Here is a 21633-nt window from a genome sequence, read left to right as displayed (position 1 = left end):
AATTAGATATATAGTCGTCCCAAACAATGCTTGGTCTACCATCGATGTCGGTAAAACAGCGGATTGTATTATCGACGCATAAGACGTGTAGATTTTGTAAGTCGCAGAAAGGTCGATGATGATGCGTCGCGCACAAAATATAGCGGAACGAAATAGAAACAATTTATTTAGAACCGTTATTCACAAATAGGGTGAGAAAAAGGGACGACTTATGTAGCGAATATCGTTGGGATAATTGTGCACGAGGGGATCGTAGCCGAATTGAAGGGGGTTGGGGTAGACAACGGCCTTTTTAGTCTCGCAAACCGTGTCTTTGATCATGACGTCGACGGGTGCGAAAAATACCCTAAAGTTCGTGTCGTTGTAGTCGAGGCCGCCTAGCAGGAAATCGGGCATCTTGTCCGACATTACCCACAGCAAATTGTCTCGGTCCACCTGAAATTAAGAGCGTATTGGTTGGATTCCGTGTTTTTCTTACGAAATGTCGTAAAATATGAAATTTGAAAATTCTTGAAAATAATGTAATTTTTTATGAAATATCGTAAAAAAGGTGTAAGTTTGCAAACTAAACGAAACGTGATGGTGCAAACCGTGCATCTGTTGCCGTTTCGGAGTTTTTGGAAAATGCGCATTTTAAAAAAATCGCTGGAACTTTTTTCCTATGGGAAATTTTGTGTTTTTATGAAAAGGCTACCAAATCACACAGAATTCAAGAGCTTAAGTATAATGTTTTTCTAACCAATAGTAGAGAAAAATTAATAGCTAGCCGTGTATATTTTTATATCGTCGCAAGCACTGGTAGTTGTTAAATTGTGGTTTTGGCTTTTATTGCGTCGAGTTTTAATTTAGTTCTTCAAAAAAATCGGATAATATAGTTAGTTTACTGTATAAAAACCGAGAAGAATGAAGACACATTGAATGATTTGATCGATATACAGAGAGAAAGCGACCTCTTAAAGTCATTTTCAGAAGATTACGTCCCAATTAAATGACGACCAAAAAAACATACATCAACTCCCTATCAGTTTCAACAATAGTGATTTTCTATCTTGAAGAAGACTCAAGCGAAATATCAAATGTGTTATAATAATTAGATTCTTTTGAATAACTGAAAAGTTCCATATCAAAATATAACTGTTATAACTATTTAGTAATTTCAAACGTAAAAATTTGCTATAAAGGTGTGATTTAAAGTAAAGTTTTTGAGATGTCAAAGTTTTATTTTTGTTTTTGATTTTTGTGTATGATTTCCTAAATAATGCCTCTTACTAGTACATATCTCTTCTTGCTTTTAGACGCTCATGACTTTTTGTACCACCCTGTATTATATTTTTGGTAAAAAAGGGTCCTTTTATTAGGAACAAGTGCAGCCGTTTTCGAAATTTTGAAGGGTCCTTTTATTAGGAACAAGTGCAGCCGTTTTCGAAATTTTGATTTGAAATACTTGATGTATCCTTCAAAAAAGTGAAATAATTTGGTAAAATACCTTTTTTTATACTTTAAACAGACGAACAAAAAAAAATCGGGGAATGTCCACCTCCAATAGTAAAAATGGGAGATTAAGCCTTTTACCTCAAACCTACTCAAAACTATTGCAGGAATAGTTTCAAAATTATCATATTTCGACCATTAAAAACTGCGGGCGTGCAGGAAAATCGTTTTTTTCTCTCACTTTGACGTCGCAAGGGAATATCAGCTGTTCGACGTCTTCGTCGACGACCGCTATGTTCTTCGGCTCGTAGCTGTTCCGGGTATTCCAGCAGCCGATCGCGTTCCGATCGATCAGATTGAAAAACTGCACCCCATTGGCGGTCATCACCCTCGCGGTGGTGTGACCGTTCGGTCCCCTCTCCTCCAAATGATAGAAATCGTGGTAGCTGTCTTCTACTCGCGAAGAATTGCGCAGGATTTCGGTGGATACCGCGAACTCGCGCTCGCTGGCCAACGGGCTGAAATATAAAATGCGGAAGCCGTTCTTTCGCGCCGGCGACAGGCTCATGCCGAAGATGCCCTCCTCGCCCCATTGGAAGTTGCGTCCGTTGATGGTGAAGTCGCCTGAAACGTGATAAAATCAATCGGGTCTTAATATGTACGGCCGGTTTCATAAAAAAGTGATGGCACTCTTAAATCACTTTTTTTCAAACCTTGCCACCATGTGATACAAACTTCATTGCTTTCATATTTCTAATATTGTCACTGTCAAATAAAAAAAATACTATGCGATGTAAGCAGAAAAGGTGGAGGTTAGTTTAAGCAGATCAGGCGCCCTTTCCAAAGCGCCCAGAATGCAAGAATTCTATCAGAATTTCCGGACAGTAAGACCACAGTGCTGTGCTGGCAAAAAAGACCGCACTCACTCCCCAACAGAAGCAAGCACGGCTTATTTTCGCTTTTAACTGTCCAGCCCAAGAACGGTAGTTTTGGGATAGAGACACATTTTCCGATGAAAAGATCTTCCAAAAAGTGTGAAATCAAAGTGTACAGACCAGACAACTAGCGTTACAACTATGTCAGTGGAAATATACAGGGGAATGAGAGTGGTATGGCAGATTGCGAGAAGATTTGTTAGTCAAAAACCTATGCCGAAACAAGACAACTGTCGTGTTCACACTGCAAACGTCGTTACACAATAGATACGAAATGCCAAGTAACAGTTTTGACATCAACCCGATCGAAAACATATGGGGGAACGGCTGTATCGAAAAAAAATTATGCCTCGAAACAGCGAGGAGGTATGGCAAGGTATTCAGGAAGTATGGGAAGAATTGCCGCATGAAGAAAACTCTATAACTCCTTTCATGACCAAGCTGCGATCGATACTGATCGACATTGCACAAAACATTAAATTCTTCTTGTTCTGTTTATATTAAAATGTTGGGCCCCTGCTTTTTATTACTTAAAATGTTTGCATAAACCTGCCTTTAGATCGTCTACTTTTTGAAAGTAATATTCGCTATTCTCGCCCACTAAACTCTTTTTCTCCTAGTGTCATATATTTTGTTTTTAGTTCATTAATTTTCAAACCAGTTTCTTCGGATTCTTCATTCTAGATTCCTCCTTATTCTGGCCAAGATCATAATAATAATCATAAAAAAATTTCAGAAACGTGCGGAATAGTAGACAAGTATTTACCTTTTTCTTAGCAAATCTCGTAAGAAATAGTATAAACCATGGGTGGGCAAAAGCCGGCCCTTTTGCTAATTTTATCCGGCCCGTTGAAAAATTCCGCACGCAAATTTTTTTAAACTCTTTTATGAGATTTTGTTGACATCAACATTATTAGTGTGCGTACTGCATATATAATAGGCGTAATATAGAGAAATCTACCACAAAAGCAAGTTATGTTGTCGCACACAAAATTGCTAAGTTCTGTAAGCCGTTTTCTGAAGCAGAATTTGTTAAACAATGCATGGTATAAGTGTCGGAGATATGTTGTCCTGAAAAGAAACATATTTTTGAAAATGTAAGCCTTTCGAGAAGAACAATAGCACGACGGATTGAAAATATTTCATTAAACTTACTTGACCAGCTAAGAACAAAAATTGCTGATTTTACCTATTGTTCTCTGGCTTTAGATGAGTCCTCCGATGTTACTGATACAAGTCAATTATTAATATTTATTCGCGGCATTAACAAAAAATGTGAAATTAGCGAGGAACTTCTTAGTGTGCATCCAATGAAAGATACAACTACTGGTGAAGACTTCTTTCTCGCTGTTGAAGAGTGTTTAGTTAAAGTAAGTTTAACATGGAATAAAATAGTAAGCGTCACTACGGGTGGTTGTCCTAGTTTAACAGGGAAAAATGTAGGCTTAGTTAAACGAATTCGCGACAAAGTAAAAGAGTTACAACCAGAACACGATATATTATTTTTGCACTGCATTATTCATCAAGAAGTGCTATGCAGAAAAGTTTTGAAATTGAATCACGTCGTTACTGTTGTGACCAAAGTTGTGAATTTTATCCGAGGACGTGCCGTAAATCATCGACAGTTTGTTGAATTTTTGAAAGAAATTGAAAGTGACTTCTACGAAATTCCTTATTACACTGAAGCTTTGGACAGATTTCAATATTTGCTTGATGAAATAGTATATATATATATATATATATATATATATATATATATATATATATATATATATATATATATATATATATATATATATATATATATATATATATATATATATGTATATATACTATTTCATCAAGCAAATATTGAAATCTGTCCAAAACTTTACCAATGCTAAGCCATCTCACTTCAATGTAATAAGGAATTTCGTAGAAGTCACTTTCAATTTCTTTCAAAAATTCAACAAACTGTCGATGATTTACGGCACGTCCTCGGATAAAATTCACAACTTTGGTCACAACAGTAACGACGTGATTCAATTTCAAAACTTTTCTGCATAGCACTTCTTGATGAATAATGCAGTGCAAAAATAATATATCGTGTTCTGGTTGTAACTCTTTTACTTTGTCGCGAATTCGTTTAACTAAGCCTACATTTTTCCCTGTTAAACTAGGACAACCACCCGTAGTGACGCTTACTATTTTATTCCATGTTAAACTTACTTTAACTAAACACTCTTCAACAGCGAGAAAGAAGTCTTCACCAGTAGTTGTATCTTTCATTGGATGCACACTAAGAAGTTCCTCGCTAATTTCACATTTTTTGTTAATGCCGCGAATAAATATTAATAATTGACTTGTATCAGTAACATCGGAGGACTCATCTAAAGCCAGAGAACAATAGGTAAAATCAGCAATTTTTGTTCTTAGCTGGTCAAGTAAGTTTAATGAAATATTTTCAATCCGTCGTGCTATTGTTCTTCTCGAAAGGCTTACATTTTCAAAAATATGTTTCTTTTCAGGACAACATATCTCCGACACTTGTACCATGCATTGTTTAACAAATTCTGCTTCAGAAAACGGCTTACAGAACTTAGCAATTTTGTGTGCGACAACATAACTTGCTTTTGTGGTACATTTCTCTATATTACTTTGTTTGGTAAAAATATTTTGTTGCTTATTCAAGTTTTCTGCTACAGTTTGAAGTTCTTTTAAAGAAAGTGATGCATATTTTGGATGTTTTGTTGTAAAGTGCCTGTTTAAATTGTATTCTTTGAAAACAGCAAATATATATATATATATATATATATATATATATATATATATATATATATATATATATATATATATATATATATATATATATATATATATATATATATATATATATATATTATATATATATATATATAGTACATGATTTTCCTGAATTGCAAAATAAGGCTTGACAACGATTTCTCGTTTTCAGTAGATATCGTAAAATATTTGAATGAACTAAATATAAATCTACAACGGAAAAACCAATTCGCTTTCAATATGCACTCAAACGTCGAAGCATTTATGACAAAACTCAATTTATTTGCTGAAAACTTTAATAATAAATTATTAAATCATTTCCCCTCATTGCAAGCTCGGCGAGAATCATTGAAAAATACAGATTTTTTTAAATATAGTGCAATAACACAAGACCTGCATTCCGAATTCCAAAGAAGATTTCAAGATTTCAAAGCTATTGAAAAACCTTTATCATTAATTAGCCAACCTTTCAATTTCGATGTGCAAGAAGCTCCTGTTGGAATTCAACTAGAACTAATTGACTTACAATCAAATAATTTACTAAAAGAAAATTTTCACTCAAACGAATTGAGTGCTTTCTATGGCGCTTTGAATAACGAACATTTCAAACATGTTTTGAACTATGTTCGAAAATACCTTGTTTTATTTGGTTCGACATATATTTGTGAAAGAACTTTTTCGTTAATGGTTTCCACGAAAAATAAATATCGATCACAAATTACTGACGAAAATCTACACTCGGTATTAAGGATTGCTACAAGTGATTTGGAACCCAATTTTGAAGAAATAATGTCAGATGAACATTCGAGGTTTCACGTTTCGCATTAACTTTAAATATTTATTTTAACGTTTGATGTTTTTCTTTTCTTTTTTGAATTATATTTATATATTATAATATAATAATATAAATGTTAAATTGTAATAACTATGTGTCAATATAAAATAATTTGTATCGTTAAGACATAAATAAGTAACAAAATAAAATCTTTCATTGCAGAAGTGGTTTTTACTCTCATATGTTTTTAAAATTTGGAATTTCGATAAGTTCAAACTTTTTTATAGGAAACCACACTTATTCACAAAATTTGTATTCATAATACAAATCAGGTCATCGAGTCAGGGCTCATGGCTTGGTTACACATTGATTTTATTGTTCGATAACGCCTGCCCGTCCCCTGCACTTTCATTTCCTTCAGGTCGTTTTGAACAGCTTGAATCCATTTTAAATAATTACATTTTTCTACTTTTTCAAAGTAATATTAGCTATTCTCGCCCACTAAACTCTTTTTCTCCTAATATTTTGTTTTGGGTACATTAATTTTCAAACCAACTAGATTCTCCCTTGTTCTGGCCAAGATCGTAATAATATTCATAATAAATTTGCAGAAAAGTGTGAAATAGTAAACAAATATCCAAACTTTACAAAATTCACTAAAAAAAAAAGCGTCAATTCTGAAAAAGTTGTTTGTTTTTTTACAAAATTTACACGTTTTTGCAAAATTTCGTCAGAAGAGTGTAAATTTTAGGTTCTAGGTAAATTTTTTTTTTCTCGAAATTTTTGCAAAAAAGTGTTAATCGCTTTTAAAAATTTACGCGATTATATAAAAAAGAAGGACAAAAAATACTATTTCCTACGAAAACAAAAAAAACTAACCAAAAAAATAGAATCTGTTCCTTTCCTACTTTTTCAATACATCCTTCGAAAAATTTTTTTAGATTTTTCAATTTTTTAAAAATAATTTCACTGTAGACGTGTTAATAGTAGTTTATGGGTGACTTGTAGTAATCAGAAGTAGTTTTTAATTTCCGATCATATCTGTACCTTTGAGGGGGTCGGGCATGAAGTAGCTGTGCTCGAACCTCCAGGACTTGTTGTCGGCGTACGAGTAAACAACGAGGCCGTAGCCCAGCTCGTCGCTGAAGTATGCATAAGCGTCGTCGCAGGTTCGACCCACTTCTACGGCGATGTTCGCTATAAAAGTCCGACTGTTGGTGTCTTCGGGTCGAAACTCGTATCTTCTGATCCTACGGTCGGTTCTCAAATCGAACACGTTGACGGCGTAGGGGCACGGGTTTTGGGTGGTTTTTTCGATGCCGAAGGTGCCGGTGTCCAACACCCACAGTCTGTCGCATTCGTCCACGTGGATACGGTACACCGTGGACAGACCGTTACGACAGTCGCCCAGCTCGTTCGATTCCATATCGGGGTACGGGATGAGGGGAGGGTCTTTGACTGTCGCGTGCAGGGGTACGTAGTTCAGCGTCGACGGTATACCTAATAAAAAAAAATAGATAAAAATAATTCACGCGTCATTACGAAAACCAAAAAAGATAATCTTGAAAAAAATGTAAATTTTGTTCAAAATTTACGAAATTTCACGAAAGGCTGTGAACCAAGATTATCATAGAAAGGTGCAATCACCTGACTAGATATAGTTATCGATATCTTGATAAAAGTGTAAATTTTGTAAAAAATGTATGAATTTTCACGAAAAATCGGTGAACCATGATTTCGAAAAAAAAAGCTAGAAGATGGACAAATAATTTTTTGTACTCCCTTCTCTAAAATGAACAATTATACACCGATCTAGCGTTTTTCATTTTCGGATCACAAATTGATTTTTGCGGATGTTGAGTTGAGTGCGCGTAGAGATCGAGTGGAGCCAACTAGGTGCAGAGACTTTAAAAATGTAGATATTATCTCCTTGGATAATTCCCTAAAATCTATACCTTGGCGGAATATGTTTGACTTAAATTCTATTGATGAAAAAGTATCTTTCTTTAATGAAAATATTAACATTCTACTGGATGCTTATGCCCCTTTCAAAACAGTCACCTTTAAAAAGAAACACTTACCTTGGATCATAGAAAATACTGTTTCTAATAAAATTAAGAAATAAAGCAAAATTTAAGTACAAAAATAAAAAAAACACCTGAAAATCAGGCCCGTTATAGGGAGCTCAGAAACTTTACTAACAAAGTGATCCACTGCGAGAAAAAAGCATATATAGAATATTCTTTAACGACAAAAAAGTATTTTGGAAATCTCTAAAAAATTTAAATGTGATAAAAAGTACAAACAACACTGGAAAAAAGATTCCTGACCAACTATCAGATTCAGATTTAATAAACAAATCTTTCATTAACTCCATTCCAATTTCAAATTCAATGTCGCCAATGATCGACTACTATAAGAACTCTCCTTATCCGCAAGATTGACAACCCGCAGTCGCTTAGCGACTTAAGGCCCATTTCCATTCTGCCAATATTATCCAAGGTTATAGAACGTGTCCTGAAAACCAAATAACAAATTATGTTGAAAAGGAGAAACTAATTGACAAAACACTAGCCGGTTTTAGGAGGGTTCACGGTTGCGCTACAGCGCTTCTTAATGTGACAGATGACATCATCAGAGGAATTGTAGGTAACTGCGCTGTGTTGGTTCTACTCCATCATTCTAAGGCTTTTGATACCATTAGTCACAATATTTTATTCACTATTCTTAAATACTTGGATTTTGGGGAGGCATCCGTAAATTTAATTAAAAACTACTTAACAGGAAGAAAGCAAAAGGTGGTCCTGAACGGGGTCGAGTCTGCTTGCCTAGACATAAGAAGTGGAGTTCCTCAAGGCTCTACTCGATTATTCTAAGGCTTTTGGTACCATTAGTCACAATGTTCTACTCACTATTCTTAAATACTTGGATTTTGGGGAGGCATCCGTAAATTTAATTAAAAACTACTTCACTGGGAGAAAGCAAAAGGTGGTCCTGAACGGGGTCGAGTCTGCTTGCCTAGACATAAGAAGTGGAGTTCCTCAAGGCTCTGCTCGATTATTCTATTATTCACTATTCTTAAATACTTGGATTTTGGGGAGGCATCCGTAAATTTAATTAAAAACTACTTAACAGGAAGAAAGCAAAAGGTGGTCCTGAACGGGGTCGAGTCTGCTTGCCTAGACATAAGAAGTGGAGTTCCTCAAGGCTCTACTCGATTATTCTAAGGCTTTTGATACCATTAGTCGCAATATTCTACTCACTATTCTTAAATACTTGGATTTTGGGGAGGCATCCGTAAATTTAATTAAAAACTACTTAACAGTGAGAAAGCAAAAGGTGGTCCTGAACGGGGTCGAGTCTGCTTGCCTAGACATAAGAAGTGGAGTTGCTCAAGGCTCTACTCGATTATTCTAAGGCTTTTGATACCATTAGTCATAATATTCTACTCACTATTCTTAAATACTTGGATTTTGGGGAGGCATCCGTAAATTTAATTTAAAACTACTTAACAGGGAGAAAGCAAAAGGTGGTCCTGAACGGGGTCGAGTCTGCTTGCCTAGACATAAGAAGTGGAGTTCCTCAAGGCTCTACTCGATTATTCTAAGGCTTTTGATACCATTAGTCACAATATTCTATTCACTATTCTTAAATACTTGGATTTTGGGGAGGCATCCGTAAATTTAATTAAAAACTACTTAACAGGGAGAAAGCAAAAGGTGGTCCTGAACGGGGTCGAGTCTGCTTGCCTAGACATAAGAAGTGGAGTTCCTCAAGGCTCTACTCGATTATTCTAAGGCTTTTGATACCATTAGTCACAATATTCTACTCACTATTCTTAAATACTTGGATTTTGGGGAGGCATCCGTAAATTTAGTTAAAAACTACTTAACAGGGAGAATGGTGGTCCTGAACGGGGTCGAGTCTGCTTGCCTAGACATAAGAAGTGGAGTTCCTCAAGGCTCTACTCGATTATTCTAAGGCTTTTGATAGCATTAGTCACAATATTCTAGTCACTATTCTTAAATACTTGGATTTTGAGGAGGCATCCGTAAATTTAATTAAAAACTACTTAACAGGGAGAAAGCAAAAGGTGGTTCTGAACGGGGTCGAGTCTGCTTGCCTAGACATAAGAAGTGGAGTTCCTCAAGGTTCAATTTGAGCTCCTTTTCTGTTTATCATTTTCACTACAAAATTTCTAGATTATCTCAAACATTGCAAAGGACAATCATATGCTGATGACAAGCAGCTCTACCATGCTTTTGACTCCTCTAGATTGCAGCTTGAGTGCCAAAATATCAACAGTGACCTTGAACGAATTGACAGAATTTCCAGAGATCACGGTTTGCTTTTAAACCAAAAAAAATCTTCTGTAATGTTTTTTGGTCGGCCGGTGGATGTTAAGCGTCTTGCTTCTGAAGTAATCATAAAAAAAAAAACAATATTACTCTTCCTCTTCGAAACGAGGCAAAAAATTTGGGATTACTTTTAGATATAAAACTTCGCTTTGAAAAGCATATTTCGACTTGTACGCAAAGGGCTATTGGTCGTTTAAAAGGGTTGTATAGCTCAAGGCATATTCTAACTGGAAATCTTAAAAAAACCTTATGCGATGCTCTTGTTCTCTCCGTCTTTAATCACTGTGGTGTCGTATATGGGCCTTGTTTGACAGCTAATTCGTCTCAACGTATTGAAAAATTCAAAAATGCTGCTTGAGGTTCAGGTTGAGGTTGGACGAACATGAAGACGCGGCGCTTGATCCATCGCCGTTGTCTTTATTTCAAAATAATTAAGACAAGATATCCGGAATACCTCTCCGAAAAAATAACTTTTAGAACAGACGTGAATAACTTAAATCTAAGATTTAAAGGGGTCATAATTCCTCGTCACCGACCTGGTATATTTGAAAGATCTTTCAGTTACGACTTGGCTAAATTATATAATGACCTGCCCCATTCCGTCCAGAATGCGACAATAAATTCTTTTCCAAATAAACTAAAAACGTGGTTATGTTCTAGAATTTAAAGAGAAAAAAATGAAAAAAAAAACATTCAGAAGTTACAGAAGTGTGCACTGCTAGAATTGTTTAAAAATTTGTGGTACTTACAGGACTTTAGCTAATAGTTTTTTTATTTAAAGAGGTAGGTTTAGGTTTTTCATTCTGTTATATAATTAGGTGGCTACTTAACGTATTGTAAATTGTAAAAATTTATTAAAACCATGTGTAAGGATAAGTGTAGAAATCAGCAAGCAGATACGTCTGGGCGCTGCACTCTTGCCTTTTCTTGTCGAAATTATCTGAATAAAGTATATTATTATTATTATTATTATTTCATTTATTAGCACGTTACAAACATTGGAAATGGAAATACTGGAATAACATTTTTACAACATAATATTGAGAATATAAGCGCTCTGTGGCCATCTGGACATACATTAAAGCTGAACGAAGATTATCACCGAAGGCGGGGAGTGAAAGAGTCAACCGTCAACCATCTGACTAGATATAGTTAAAGATAAGCTTCTCCAAGCTGTTTTATTAAAAAACATGGATGCAGTAGTCAGGTATGAGGTTGTCCTTGTTCCATGTTTTGTAAGGGTGATTTTGTATATAAGCGCTGAGATCTAACATCGTCTCTATATTTGAGCTTTGTGATGATTCTAATTATCAGGCCGAAGACGTGCTGCACCGGGAGCCTGGTCCCAGTTTAACAGTCGATTCTGCTCAAACTGGAAGTGCAACCATTGACCACATTGGACATGCGGCGTATATTAGCCCTTCCAAATTTCAAATCGCTATCTTAAGCCGTTTAAAAGTTATAGAGTGTTCCCACTTTCTTGTATCACCCGGTAAATGAGAAAGATGGGAGGTCTCATTAGTGCTAACGTACTCGAGGTTTCATTATTTAAAACAAAGTAGCTAGAAATGAACCAACTATAGACTATAGCTTTAACCAGCTTGGTGTTAGCAGAGTCGGTTGATCTACCCTCCATGAATCCGCATTGCTGATCAAAGTAAAGATTAAAATTCTCAAAATGTTTGTTAATTCCGTTATTTAACACTGATTCAATGATTTTTGATATACAAGGTACCATAGAAATAGGTCTAATATTTGGCTGCACTCTCTCCTTGATTAGGGAATTTATCAAATGAGTAATAGGGTATATTAAAATATTCTTTTTGGTTTTAAGATTTTCGTGGATATGCCAAAGTGATTTTTGATTGAAGATCACTTGTGAGGATTTGAACAAAGGAAGGTCTTCGGTTTAATTTAGCAAATTAAAGATTAAAATCTTCGTTGGTTATAGGTAACTCGTTTTTTAAATTATCAGCAATACATGCAAAAAATCTATTTCATGTGTTTTGCAGAAATGTAGCCAAAAACTCACTGTCGTATGCTATGCAACACATTTGGTAAACTTTTTAAGTCATTCGTTTGTTGGGCATTCGCTCCGCTCGTGCCAAATTTGCCACTTTTCTTGGAAATATTAATCATTTTTCATAAATTCAATATTCAAATCAATATCAATAGGACCACCGTTTTCACATTTTTGGTAGCTATGGCGATTTTCAGGTTTTTTATATGCATGCGCCTGACGCACCCTCTAGATTTGCGAAATCATCTTTCAGATCTGAATATTTTAGCCATAAAAAAAAATTGAAAAATATGTGACGAATTTGAACTTGCTCAATCGCAGTAAAAACAAGGCAAAGCAAATATTTATATGAAAAGTAAATTTTAGCTCTGAAGTGCGACTTAAAAAGTATGTTTTTATTTTTCTTTTTCAAAAACATTTTTTTAACGAAATTTTTTATTAGGTATACGAGTCATAGGTTCGCTACCATTGAGTTGAGCTAAGGTATAAGAGACGCTTCCAATGGGGTTTAAGTTGGCGACTTGAAACGTATACATACATGGCTTTGTTAATAATAATTGATATCTTTAATTGCTAGTGAAAGTTTTTTTTCTCGCATAAATTTGCAGCAATTAAAAATGTCCCGATTAAGCTGGGGAATTGTTGTTACGCACGTTTCTTACGTATACGCGGTTTTACTTATCGATTTTCTGTGCCCGTATTAGAAAAACCAGTCGGATAAATTTTGATCTGACGACTTTCAGACGCAATTTCTCGACCGAACGAGTGAGCGACAGGGCAATTTTCTTTTTGGCATTATTGCTCTCCGCAAGAGGAAGTAAAAATTACCCTGCAGTTTTGCACCTTTACCGAAGCTTATAACAATAACTTATGACGTCACTCACCCTTTTTTTTTTAATAATTCGGTCTCTATATCTCACCTTCGCGCCATCTAGGGACCGTGACGAACATTTTCTCCTGCCAAATTTCGATGCCGACCGGAAGCGCATTTTCCGGTTTCAGTCGACCGGTGAAAATCGCCTTGAGCTTTGCCGATTCGCTCGGGTAGACGAAATCTAAAATTTTCCACTCGAAGTGCTTTTGCAGTTTTTGAGTGGCGGTGACGGCGTCGAGGTTGAGGTAGACGAGCAAAATCCAGATCGAACACATTGCGGCTGCTGCGGCGAAAAAGTCAAAACATGATTCGGTGTCTTTTTCGCGATCTGACGCGGAAAAATGAGCGGCTACGCACGCATTTTTGATCCTTTTATAATATTAGCGGAGGTAGAGAAAGTCGATATCGATATCGCCGCGTTTTTGCTTAATCAGTGGCGATAGATAACGCGGGGTAATTTATTATTTAATTCAAGGGAATGCCTATTATCATTATCTAACGTAACATAACACAAAAAAAGATTCTCTTACGTTTATCGCCAGCGATAACATTTGTCTAAGGGAAAGAAAAATGCCAGACAACCCACTTACTTAACACTTAAACTACACCACGAGGGAGGATTTATAAGTAGACCGCTCAAGAAGCACCAACATTTTGGTTTAACGAAAAACTGTACATTGCAATTATTACCATTACCTAAAGTTTAAAAATTAGAAAAATAAATTAAATTAAATTAAAATGGCATTTTCGGGTTGTGTTACGTACATTGCATATATGTTTTTTAAACCTGCTCAGGGTTGGACTGTAAACGGCATTTGACTCACGAGTTTATTTGAGACGAGCGGAGCGGGTGTGATTTAAAAAGTTTACCGAACGTATTGCATACTATACTTTTTCTACGACCGTTAGTTTTTGGGTACGTGTTCGCAAAACAACACGAATACATTCACTGACATGACAGTCAGAATTGACAAACGTCAAAATTCAAAGCGTGGGAAGTATCTCCGAAAACATCCGATTGCTCCTAAACTCGTGCGGTAAAATCCCGGAAATGTCCGAAGTTGCTCGGATCCGTGACTGACGTGGTAAAGTGACGCTCCCCGCACGCTAGATCGATGTGTAATTTGGCATTTGACGGGAGTAGAAAAACATTTTTTAACCAAGATAATTCAAAATTATTTGTTGATATTTTGGAGCTGTTTAAATTATGAGCTTATCTGTGTTTGAATTGACTGCCTTTTGAATTTTGTCAGCTTTATCAATATTATTGTGAACAAAATCCACACTGTAGCCCTGAGCAACTTAAGGTGAACGATAATATGGTTTTTAATTGTATAGGGTGTTTTTTTTTTCGATGTATAGAACTTTAAGTTGCAATAAAACAACGAATGGATTATTCGATTGACATGAATTTTATTTATCTGAAAGATAATCTTGTGGCATCACATTCTGAATATGATTTCTGGTATATGACCGCCACGGCTGGCGCAGATGTAGTCCAATCTGGACGTCCAATTTTCGATGACTTTTTCCAACATTTGTGGCCGTATATCGGCAATAACACGGCGAATGTTGTCTTCCAAATGGTCAAGCGTTTGTGGCTTATCCGCATAGACCAATGACTTTACATAGCAACACAGAAAGTAGTCTAGCGGTGTTAAATCACAATTCACAGGTCCAAACCGTGAAATTAGGCGGTCACCAAACGTGTCTTTCAATAAATCGATTGTGGCATGTTGCGCCGTCTTGTTAAAACTACATCTCCTGGACATCATGGTTATTTAATTCAGGAATGAAAGAGTTAGTAATCATAGCTCTATACCGATCACCATTGACTATAACATTCTGGCTATCATCGTTTTTGAAGAAGTACGGACCAATGATTCCACCAGCACATAAAGAGCACCAAACAGTCAGTTTTTCTGGATGTAACGGTGTTTCGACATAGACTTGAGGATTAACTTCGCCCCAAATGCGGCAGTTTTGTTTGTTGACGTAGCTATTCAACCAGAAATGCGCTTCGTCGCTAAACAAAATTCGCTTATGAAAATCGGGAACAACGGCAATCTCGTTTTGGGCCCATTCGACGAATCTACGCCTTACTTGATGATGGTTGGCTTAAATTCTTGCACGAGTTGAATTTTGTAAGCACGTAAACCAAGATCCTTCAGCAAAATCTTCCATAAAGTGGATGGACTCGGATCCAATTCCAGTGCTCGATGGCGGATGGACTCATTCGGGTCTTTCTCAATGCTACACTCTACAGCAGCAATAGCTTCTTCTGTACGCATCGTACGGCGTCTCTGGAGATGCGAGTTATCAATAATATGAATTGCCAAACCAAACTGAGAATAAATTACTTGACAGCTGTTAAATCGGTCGCTATCTTAAACAGTAATGCCAACTTAAAGTTCTATACATCGAAAAAAAAAACACTCATTATAATGTCCGCACGCCGACTATCTAACGGAATGCGGCCGAACTCGCGACCTTGCAAAAAAAGCATTGTTTGTATAGTGCTTCTGCTAAGAATTTTTCGAAAACTATTTTGCTTCTCAATGAACGCTGTTGATTTAAAATATTTGCCTATGTCGATATTTTTGGTGGCCTTCAGCGTAGAATATGATGATTTTTCCAATAAATACGCCAATAAAACATCTTCATCTATCCGTCCAGTAAAATGGCACTTTCGGGACTTGTTACGTAAACTACTATGTATTTATTTCTAGAACTGCTATGTATTTATTTCTTCTAAAAGTTTTTGTATTATAAGTTTGGAAAAAGCTTTCGTTCTAAATTTCTCTAATATACTGAACATTTGAAACTGAGTAAAGGATACCTAAAGATAGATAACGAAATTTTATTTCTATTTTGTTTCCTAAAATTAAACTTTCAAGTTTTAAGTTCTTTTATTTATATTTGAGCGTATGATAAACTATCTGACTATCTGATGACGTAGAAAAAAGTTATCAGAACGTCATTTGGTTTCAAGCAATCGCAAGCGCCTGGCTCGTGGCTCTATTGATAGCATAACGGATCAAAGTATATTGAAATGCCTTAAGCCTTTTGAAATTATCGAGAGTTATTTCCAAAAATATTCGAACACCATCCATCACTTTGCTTTCTGAGATAGAGCAAAGAACATGACGATTTATGTAAAAATTTATTTTTCGGCAAATTGTTATAAAAGGCTCAAAAAGGAAATCGAAAAATCGCAAATCCTCTCTGTATTATTTTTTCAAGTTATATTCGAAATCATATTTTTTTCATTACTAGAATTTTAGGTGTCTCTCGTAGAAAATCTAGCCTTTTTTTATTTTTATTTATTTATAATTTTATTTTTTTAAAACTGATTAATATTTTGATACCGTTATGTTATTTTTCGAAATACAATGTTTTGTAAAAGCGTTTTGCTTATAAATGTTTAAATAAAGCCTATTAAATTCGCACGTTTAAATAAATCGTCGGGAAAATACAATTATTCTCAACAGTTACGAGTCACGGAAAGCGGCTGAGTGACTCTTGCGTTTTCGTTGATTTTTTCCGAATACCGTGCTAAATATTCACCGTTTGACAGCCACGTTAGCATTCATTAATGTAATTGGCGCTTATTCCACCACGTATGCCGAGGTTTTTGCGCCAAACGGATTTTTTGCATGATTTTCATTACGACGCATAAAGCTATAGACCTATAAAAATGCCTCCGACGCCTATTACACGCGCTATTCGCGAACATTTAAGGCGTGGTTACCGGGTGGAACACCTACCCGTTTCCTCTTTGTTCGTTCTTGCATATTAAAATTATGTAAAAAAAAATCGATTTCAGGGCTTTGGTTATTTATTTTTTCTACACCCCTCTGTAAAATACCTAATTACACACCGATCTAGCATGCGGGAAGCGTCACTTTACCACGTCAGTTTCGTTTCCCGCGGATCCGAGCCGCTTCGGACATTTCCGGGATTTTGCCGCACGGGTTTGGGAGCAATCGGATGTTTTCGGAGATATTCCCACGCTTTGTCACGTCACAGAATGTATTCGGGTTGTTTTGCGAAAATGTACCCAAAAACTAACGGTCGTAGACAAAGTATAGTATGCAACACGTTCGGTAAACTTTTTAAGTCACTCGCTCCGCTCGTGTCAAATAATGTGTCCTTACTGTTGTGTCGACTAACATACTAATATCAATATTTTGGAAAACCAATGTTTGTCATATATTTTGTTTTATTTTAATTTATTTTATTTTGTTGTTTACTATTTTGTTTATGTTGATCAATGAATAAATAAAATAAATAAATAAATACAGATCTACACGCACTACGTAAGAACCTTATAGATGAACGATTTACTGTCTATTAAAAAATTGGGAAAATTAAGAAAATCATTTACGGATAACGAATATCTATTAAATAAGGGAGAATTTATTAACAAAATCACTTACAGTTACCAAATAAAATTTGTTTATTTTTCCTTTATTTAATAATTCCGATGTTTAACCCCAGTATCTGAGGGATTGGACGAATTTTTGAATTTAGGAGACGTTTGTAATTATAGATAATTAAAATATTATAGACTAAATGTATATCTCGGTAAATAAACGACAGAGAAGTTATAGATATAGATGTTTCTTCGAACAAATCATCGTCACTAACTGGATCTTATGGTATTTGCATTTGAGAAAATACCTATTAAGGAACCATTTCTATTTTGGTTTGTGTTAGTTGAGATTCTGGTTGTGGCTAAAGAAGTATCTATGTCTATTAAAACGGAAATTATTCTTTTTTGAAACTTTTCAATTTGAGTAAGATATTTCTTAACTGTTGAGGAATATTCAAGAAACCATCTGAATAGATGGTAAATGATCATATTCGGAGGCGTGTGCACATATTTTTTTCATTGATATTACAAATAACCGCATTGCTTCGACCGTCTGCGTATGTCCTGCAAGAGTTTTGCGAAAATTACCGAAAAAACACACGCCGCAACCATAATTATTGCTACGAAGTCGACCATTTTGTTCTTATGCACCAGATAATGATTTTACGAAAGATCAAGCGTGTCGGTAAAAAAAAAACGGAAATTTCAACTGGTCGCTTATTATTGACTAATTGAAATGGACTTTTTTTTATCGCAAAATAGGAGGGGACAAATCGCGAGGGTTTCCTAATCTAGCCAATTTATAACTAAATAACTTTTTTTTATGTTGAATAATGAAAAAAAAATATATAAATGCGTTGCAAGTTCGTCTTGTTGTTCTTCTCAGTTGTTCATATTATAGGTCGAGCCACCCTGTAGACTCTATATCGGTGTTCGTTTTGTACTCAGTTTTAATTGCCCGCAGAGTAGCGTAAAAGTAAATGCAATACCAGTTCTTAATATGTTCTTAATATGGCTGACGGTTTACCCTTTCCGCGATAACAAAAATTTTAAGGAATTTTTTTTTTATTCACGATACTTCTTTATGTCTTCATTTCCGGCCTCTTGAGCCAATTGGTAATAGCGCATTCTCTACTACTTATTTTTCATGCATTAATACTTCATGCATAGAAGTTGGTATATCAGATCATAGATACAACTGATACAACTGAGTAAATAGGTTTGCTGTGGCAACAGCAAACCTTCCGAATAATTCATAACTAATAGCAAACCCGCTCAAGATGACTTACAGAATGAGCTGTATTGCCATCATTGGAACTACCAAGCCCGGGTTTTGGCTTCTCAACTATAAGCTCCACCTTTAAGCGAAATTTTCGTTGAACCTCTTTTTTGCCTACCATCCACCCTCTTCTTTTCGTCAGCACTTCGAGATAACCATTTTTTGATTGGCAGTGCACATTCAAAAAATCTAATCCATGCATGTAGTATTGATAGCCGGAATCTAAGGTGTTCTTCTGAAACAGGCATTTTCAAAACTTTATCGATATCATTAAAATCCTTGCTTGTTGCTCCACATGATAACATCTTTGCGATGACTTCGTTGGAGTGGTCGCACTAAAAGTACATTCGAATGTTAAAGGTTCATTTATTTGGCTTTCAACATGTCTTATATCCGCTTGTGTCGATTCTGACGTTTCTTGGAGCAATTGCATGCGAAGTGGTCTACAAAACCTTGGAGATGATGTTCTGGGCTTCTTCCAAACAACAACTTCTTTACTGTTAGCATTAGTATATATTAGTTGCAGAGGAGCTACCGATGTAAATAATATACTGGCATACTGGTTGTGGCTTCCATCACATCCCCATTTACAGAGAAGTTGCAGGTTCTGCAGGTTTTCATCATGGTTGCCGAAGTTCGACTTCAGCACTTCTCTCAGGAATTTTTATAGATTTCGGTGGAGAATAACAGGATGATTTTGCTTCTAATACCTTGTTGTGGGATGGAAAGAGTCTGCAGTTTTGCTCAAGACTGATTAATGGTAGACCTTGATACTGACTTTTCGAAAGCTTCACCTCAATTAATATCGAAAGGACCTTTTCACTGGTTAAAGGCGTTTCAGTTGCTACTTCGAAACTTTTTCGGTATTTGGATGCTCTGCTTCGCCAATCATCCTGTTGACTCTTAAGCTTCGACTCAACATCAACCGACGCGTTTAAAGTTCTACTCTGCGGTAGATGTTTGTAATTGTAATTGCAATTCTCGTCGGTTCAAAAATACTGAATTCGTAATTATAAATAAATTAATTTAGCGGTGACACTGTATATACCCTTCGTCACCTCTGCGTACTTTGACCGCAGGAACTACTCAAAGAAAACAAAGGCAACTTCATCGTCAGTCCCCTTTCCATCGAAATAATCTTGGCGTTGACGCAAGCCGGCGCCCGTGGCGGCACAGCCGAAGAATTTACCCAAAGCCTGAGCCTGCCCGCTACGCGCGACCGCACCGAAGAAGCGTTGAGGACCTTTTTGCCGACTCTGAAGAGCTCCAAGGACGACCTGAAGCTGTTGTCCGCGAACAAGCTCTTCGCCGGCGACAGGTTCCGCATCCTTGACGAATTCAGGAGGATCGCCAACGACGTGTTCGAAGCTGGCGTCGATAACGTGGACTTTGCTAAGGCCCAGCAGGCCGCCAAGACCATCAACGATTGGGTGGAACAACATACCAACAACAAGATCAAGAATTTGATCGATCCCGATAGCCTGAGCGACGCTACTAGATTGGTCCTGGTCAACGCCCTGTATTTCAGTGGTGAGTATAATGAGTTATTGTCACTAGCGCTAACACTCTAGATAACCAATGAATTTCACGCGACGACACTCGACACTGCGAAATGGCGCCTACACTTAACCAAAACTAGTTCTACTATAATAATGTTGTGGTCAATAGATTATAAAGACTAAGATACTCGTTTTTATTATTATTTAGAGACCTTAGGTTGAGCTTTTGGCGGTTGTAACACGGCGAGATGGCTCCTAGACTTATTGAAAACTAGTTCTATTATAGTAATGTCGTGGTCAGTGGGTTATTTAGACCAAGATACTCGTTTCAGCGAGCTTTTGACGGCCTTCGTAGTTCTTTTTGTGATGACTCTGTCGTGAACTGTTTTTATTATTATTTAGAGAACTTAGGTTGAGCTTTTGGCGGTTGTAATACTACGAAATGGCTCCTAGACTTATTCAAAACTAGTTCTATTACAGTAATGTCGTGATCAGTAGGTTATAAAGACCAAGATACTACTTTTAGCGAGTTTTTGACGTCCTTCGTGGTTCTTTTTGTGATGACTCTGTCTTGAACTTTTTTTATTATTATTGAGAGAAGTTAGGTTGGGCTTTTTAGCGGTTGTAACACTGTGAATTATCTCCTAGACTTAATCAAAACTAGTTCTATTATAGTAATACCCTGGTCAGTCAGTTATAAAGACCAAGATACTCGTGTGAGTGAGCTTTCGACGGCCTTCTTAGTTCATTTTGTGATGACTCTGTCTTGAACTGTTTTTATTATTATTTAGAGAACTTAGGTTGAGCTTTTGGAGGTTGTAACACTGTGAACTGGCTCCTGGACTTAATCAAAACTAGTTCTATTATAGTAATACCCTGGTCAGTCAGTTATAAAGACCAAGATACTCGTGTGAGTGAGCTTTTGACGGCCTTCGTAGTTCTTTTGATTCAATGACTCTGTCTTGAACTCTTTTTATTATTATTTGGAGAGGTTAGGTTGAGATTTAGGCGGTTGTAACACTGTGAAATAGCTCCTAGACTTAATCAAAACTAGTTCTATTACAGTAATGTCGTGGTCAGTGGGTTATAAAAGAGATACTACTATTAGCGAGTTTTTGACGGCCTTCGTGGTTCTTTTTGTGATGACTCTGTCTTGAACTGTTTTTATTATTATTGAGAGAAGTTAGCTTGGGCTTTTTAGCGGTTGTAACACTGTGAAATATCTCCTAGACTTAATCAAAACTAGTTCTATTATAGTAATACCCTGGTCAGTCAGTTATAAAGACCAAGATACTCGTGTGAGTGA

At 36.2% G+C, this 21633-nt stretch overlaps 2 protein-coding genes across 10 annotated transcripts in view; one reads left to right on the top strand and one right to left on the bottom strand.

Moving 5' to 3' along the window:
- Window positions 1-21633, top strand: part of LOC132702575 (antichymotrypsin-2-like) — a 37075-nt gene that overhangs the window by 2482 nt on the left and 12960 nt on the right. For all 9 annotated transcript variants that reach the window (XR_009618904.1, XM_060671308.1, XM_060671315.1 and 6 more), the window contains exon 3: window positions 19908-20358. Coding sequence is in view for 8 of the 9 variants with exons in the window: in XM_060671308.1 (XP_060527291.1) it covers window positions 19908-20358 (451 nt within the window). In the remaining variant the exon portion in view is untranslated. The remainder of the gene's footprint in view (window positions 1-19907; window positions 20359-21633) is intronic.
- On the bottom strand, window positions 6-13497 carry LOC132702574 (protein yellow). The gene is made up of 4 exons (XM_060671306.1): window positions 13221-13497; window positions 6970-7422; window positions 1673-2055; window positions 6-435 (listed from the first exon to the last, which is right to left on the bottom strand). Exons 1-4 carry the CDS (start codon window positions 13447-13449, stop codon window positions 181-183), a joined length of 1320 nt encoding a protein of 439 aa, XP_060527289.1. The 5' UTR covers window positions 13450-13497; the 3' UTR covers window positions 6-180.

Source organism: Cylas formicarius, unplaced genomic scaffold (genome assembly GCF_029955315.1).
Source record: "Cylas formicarius isolate icCylForm1 unplaced genomic scaffold, icCylForm1.1 PGA_scaffold_5__7_contigs__length_24384050, whole genome shotgun sequence".
Taxonomy (NCBI): Eukaryota; Metazoa; Arthropoda; class Insecta; order Coleoptera; family Brentidae; genus Cylas; species Cylas formicarius.
This window is presented reverse-complemented; position numbering and strand designations above follow the sequence as displayed.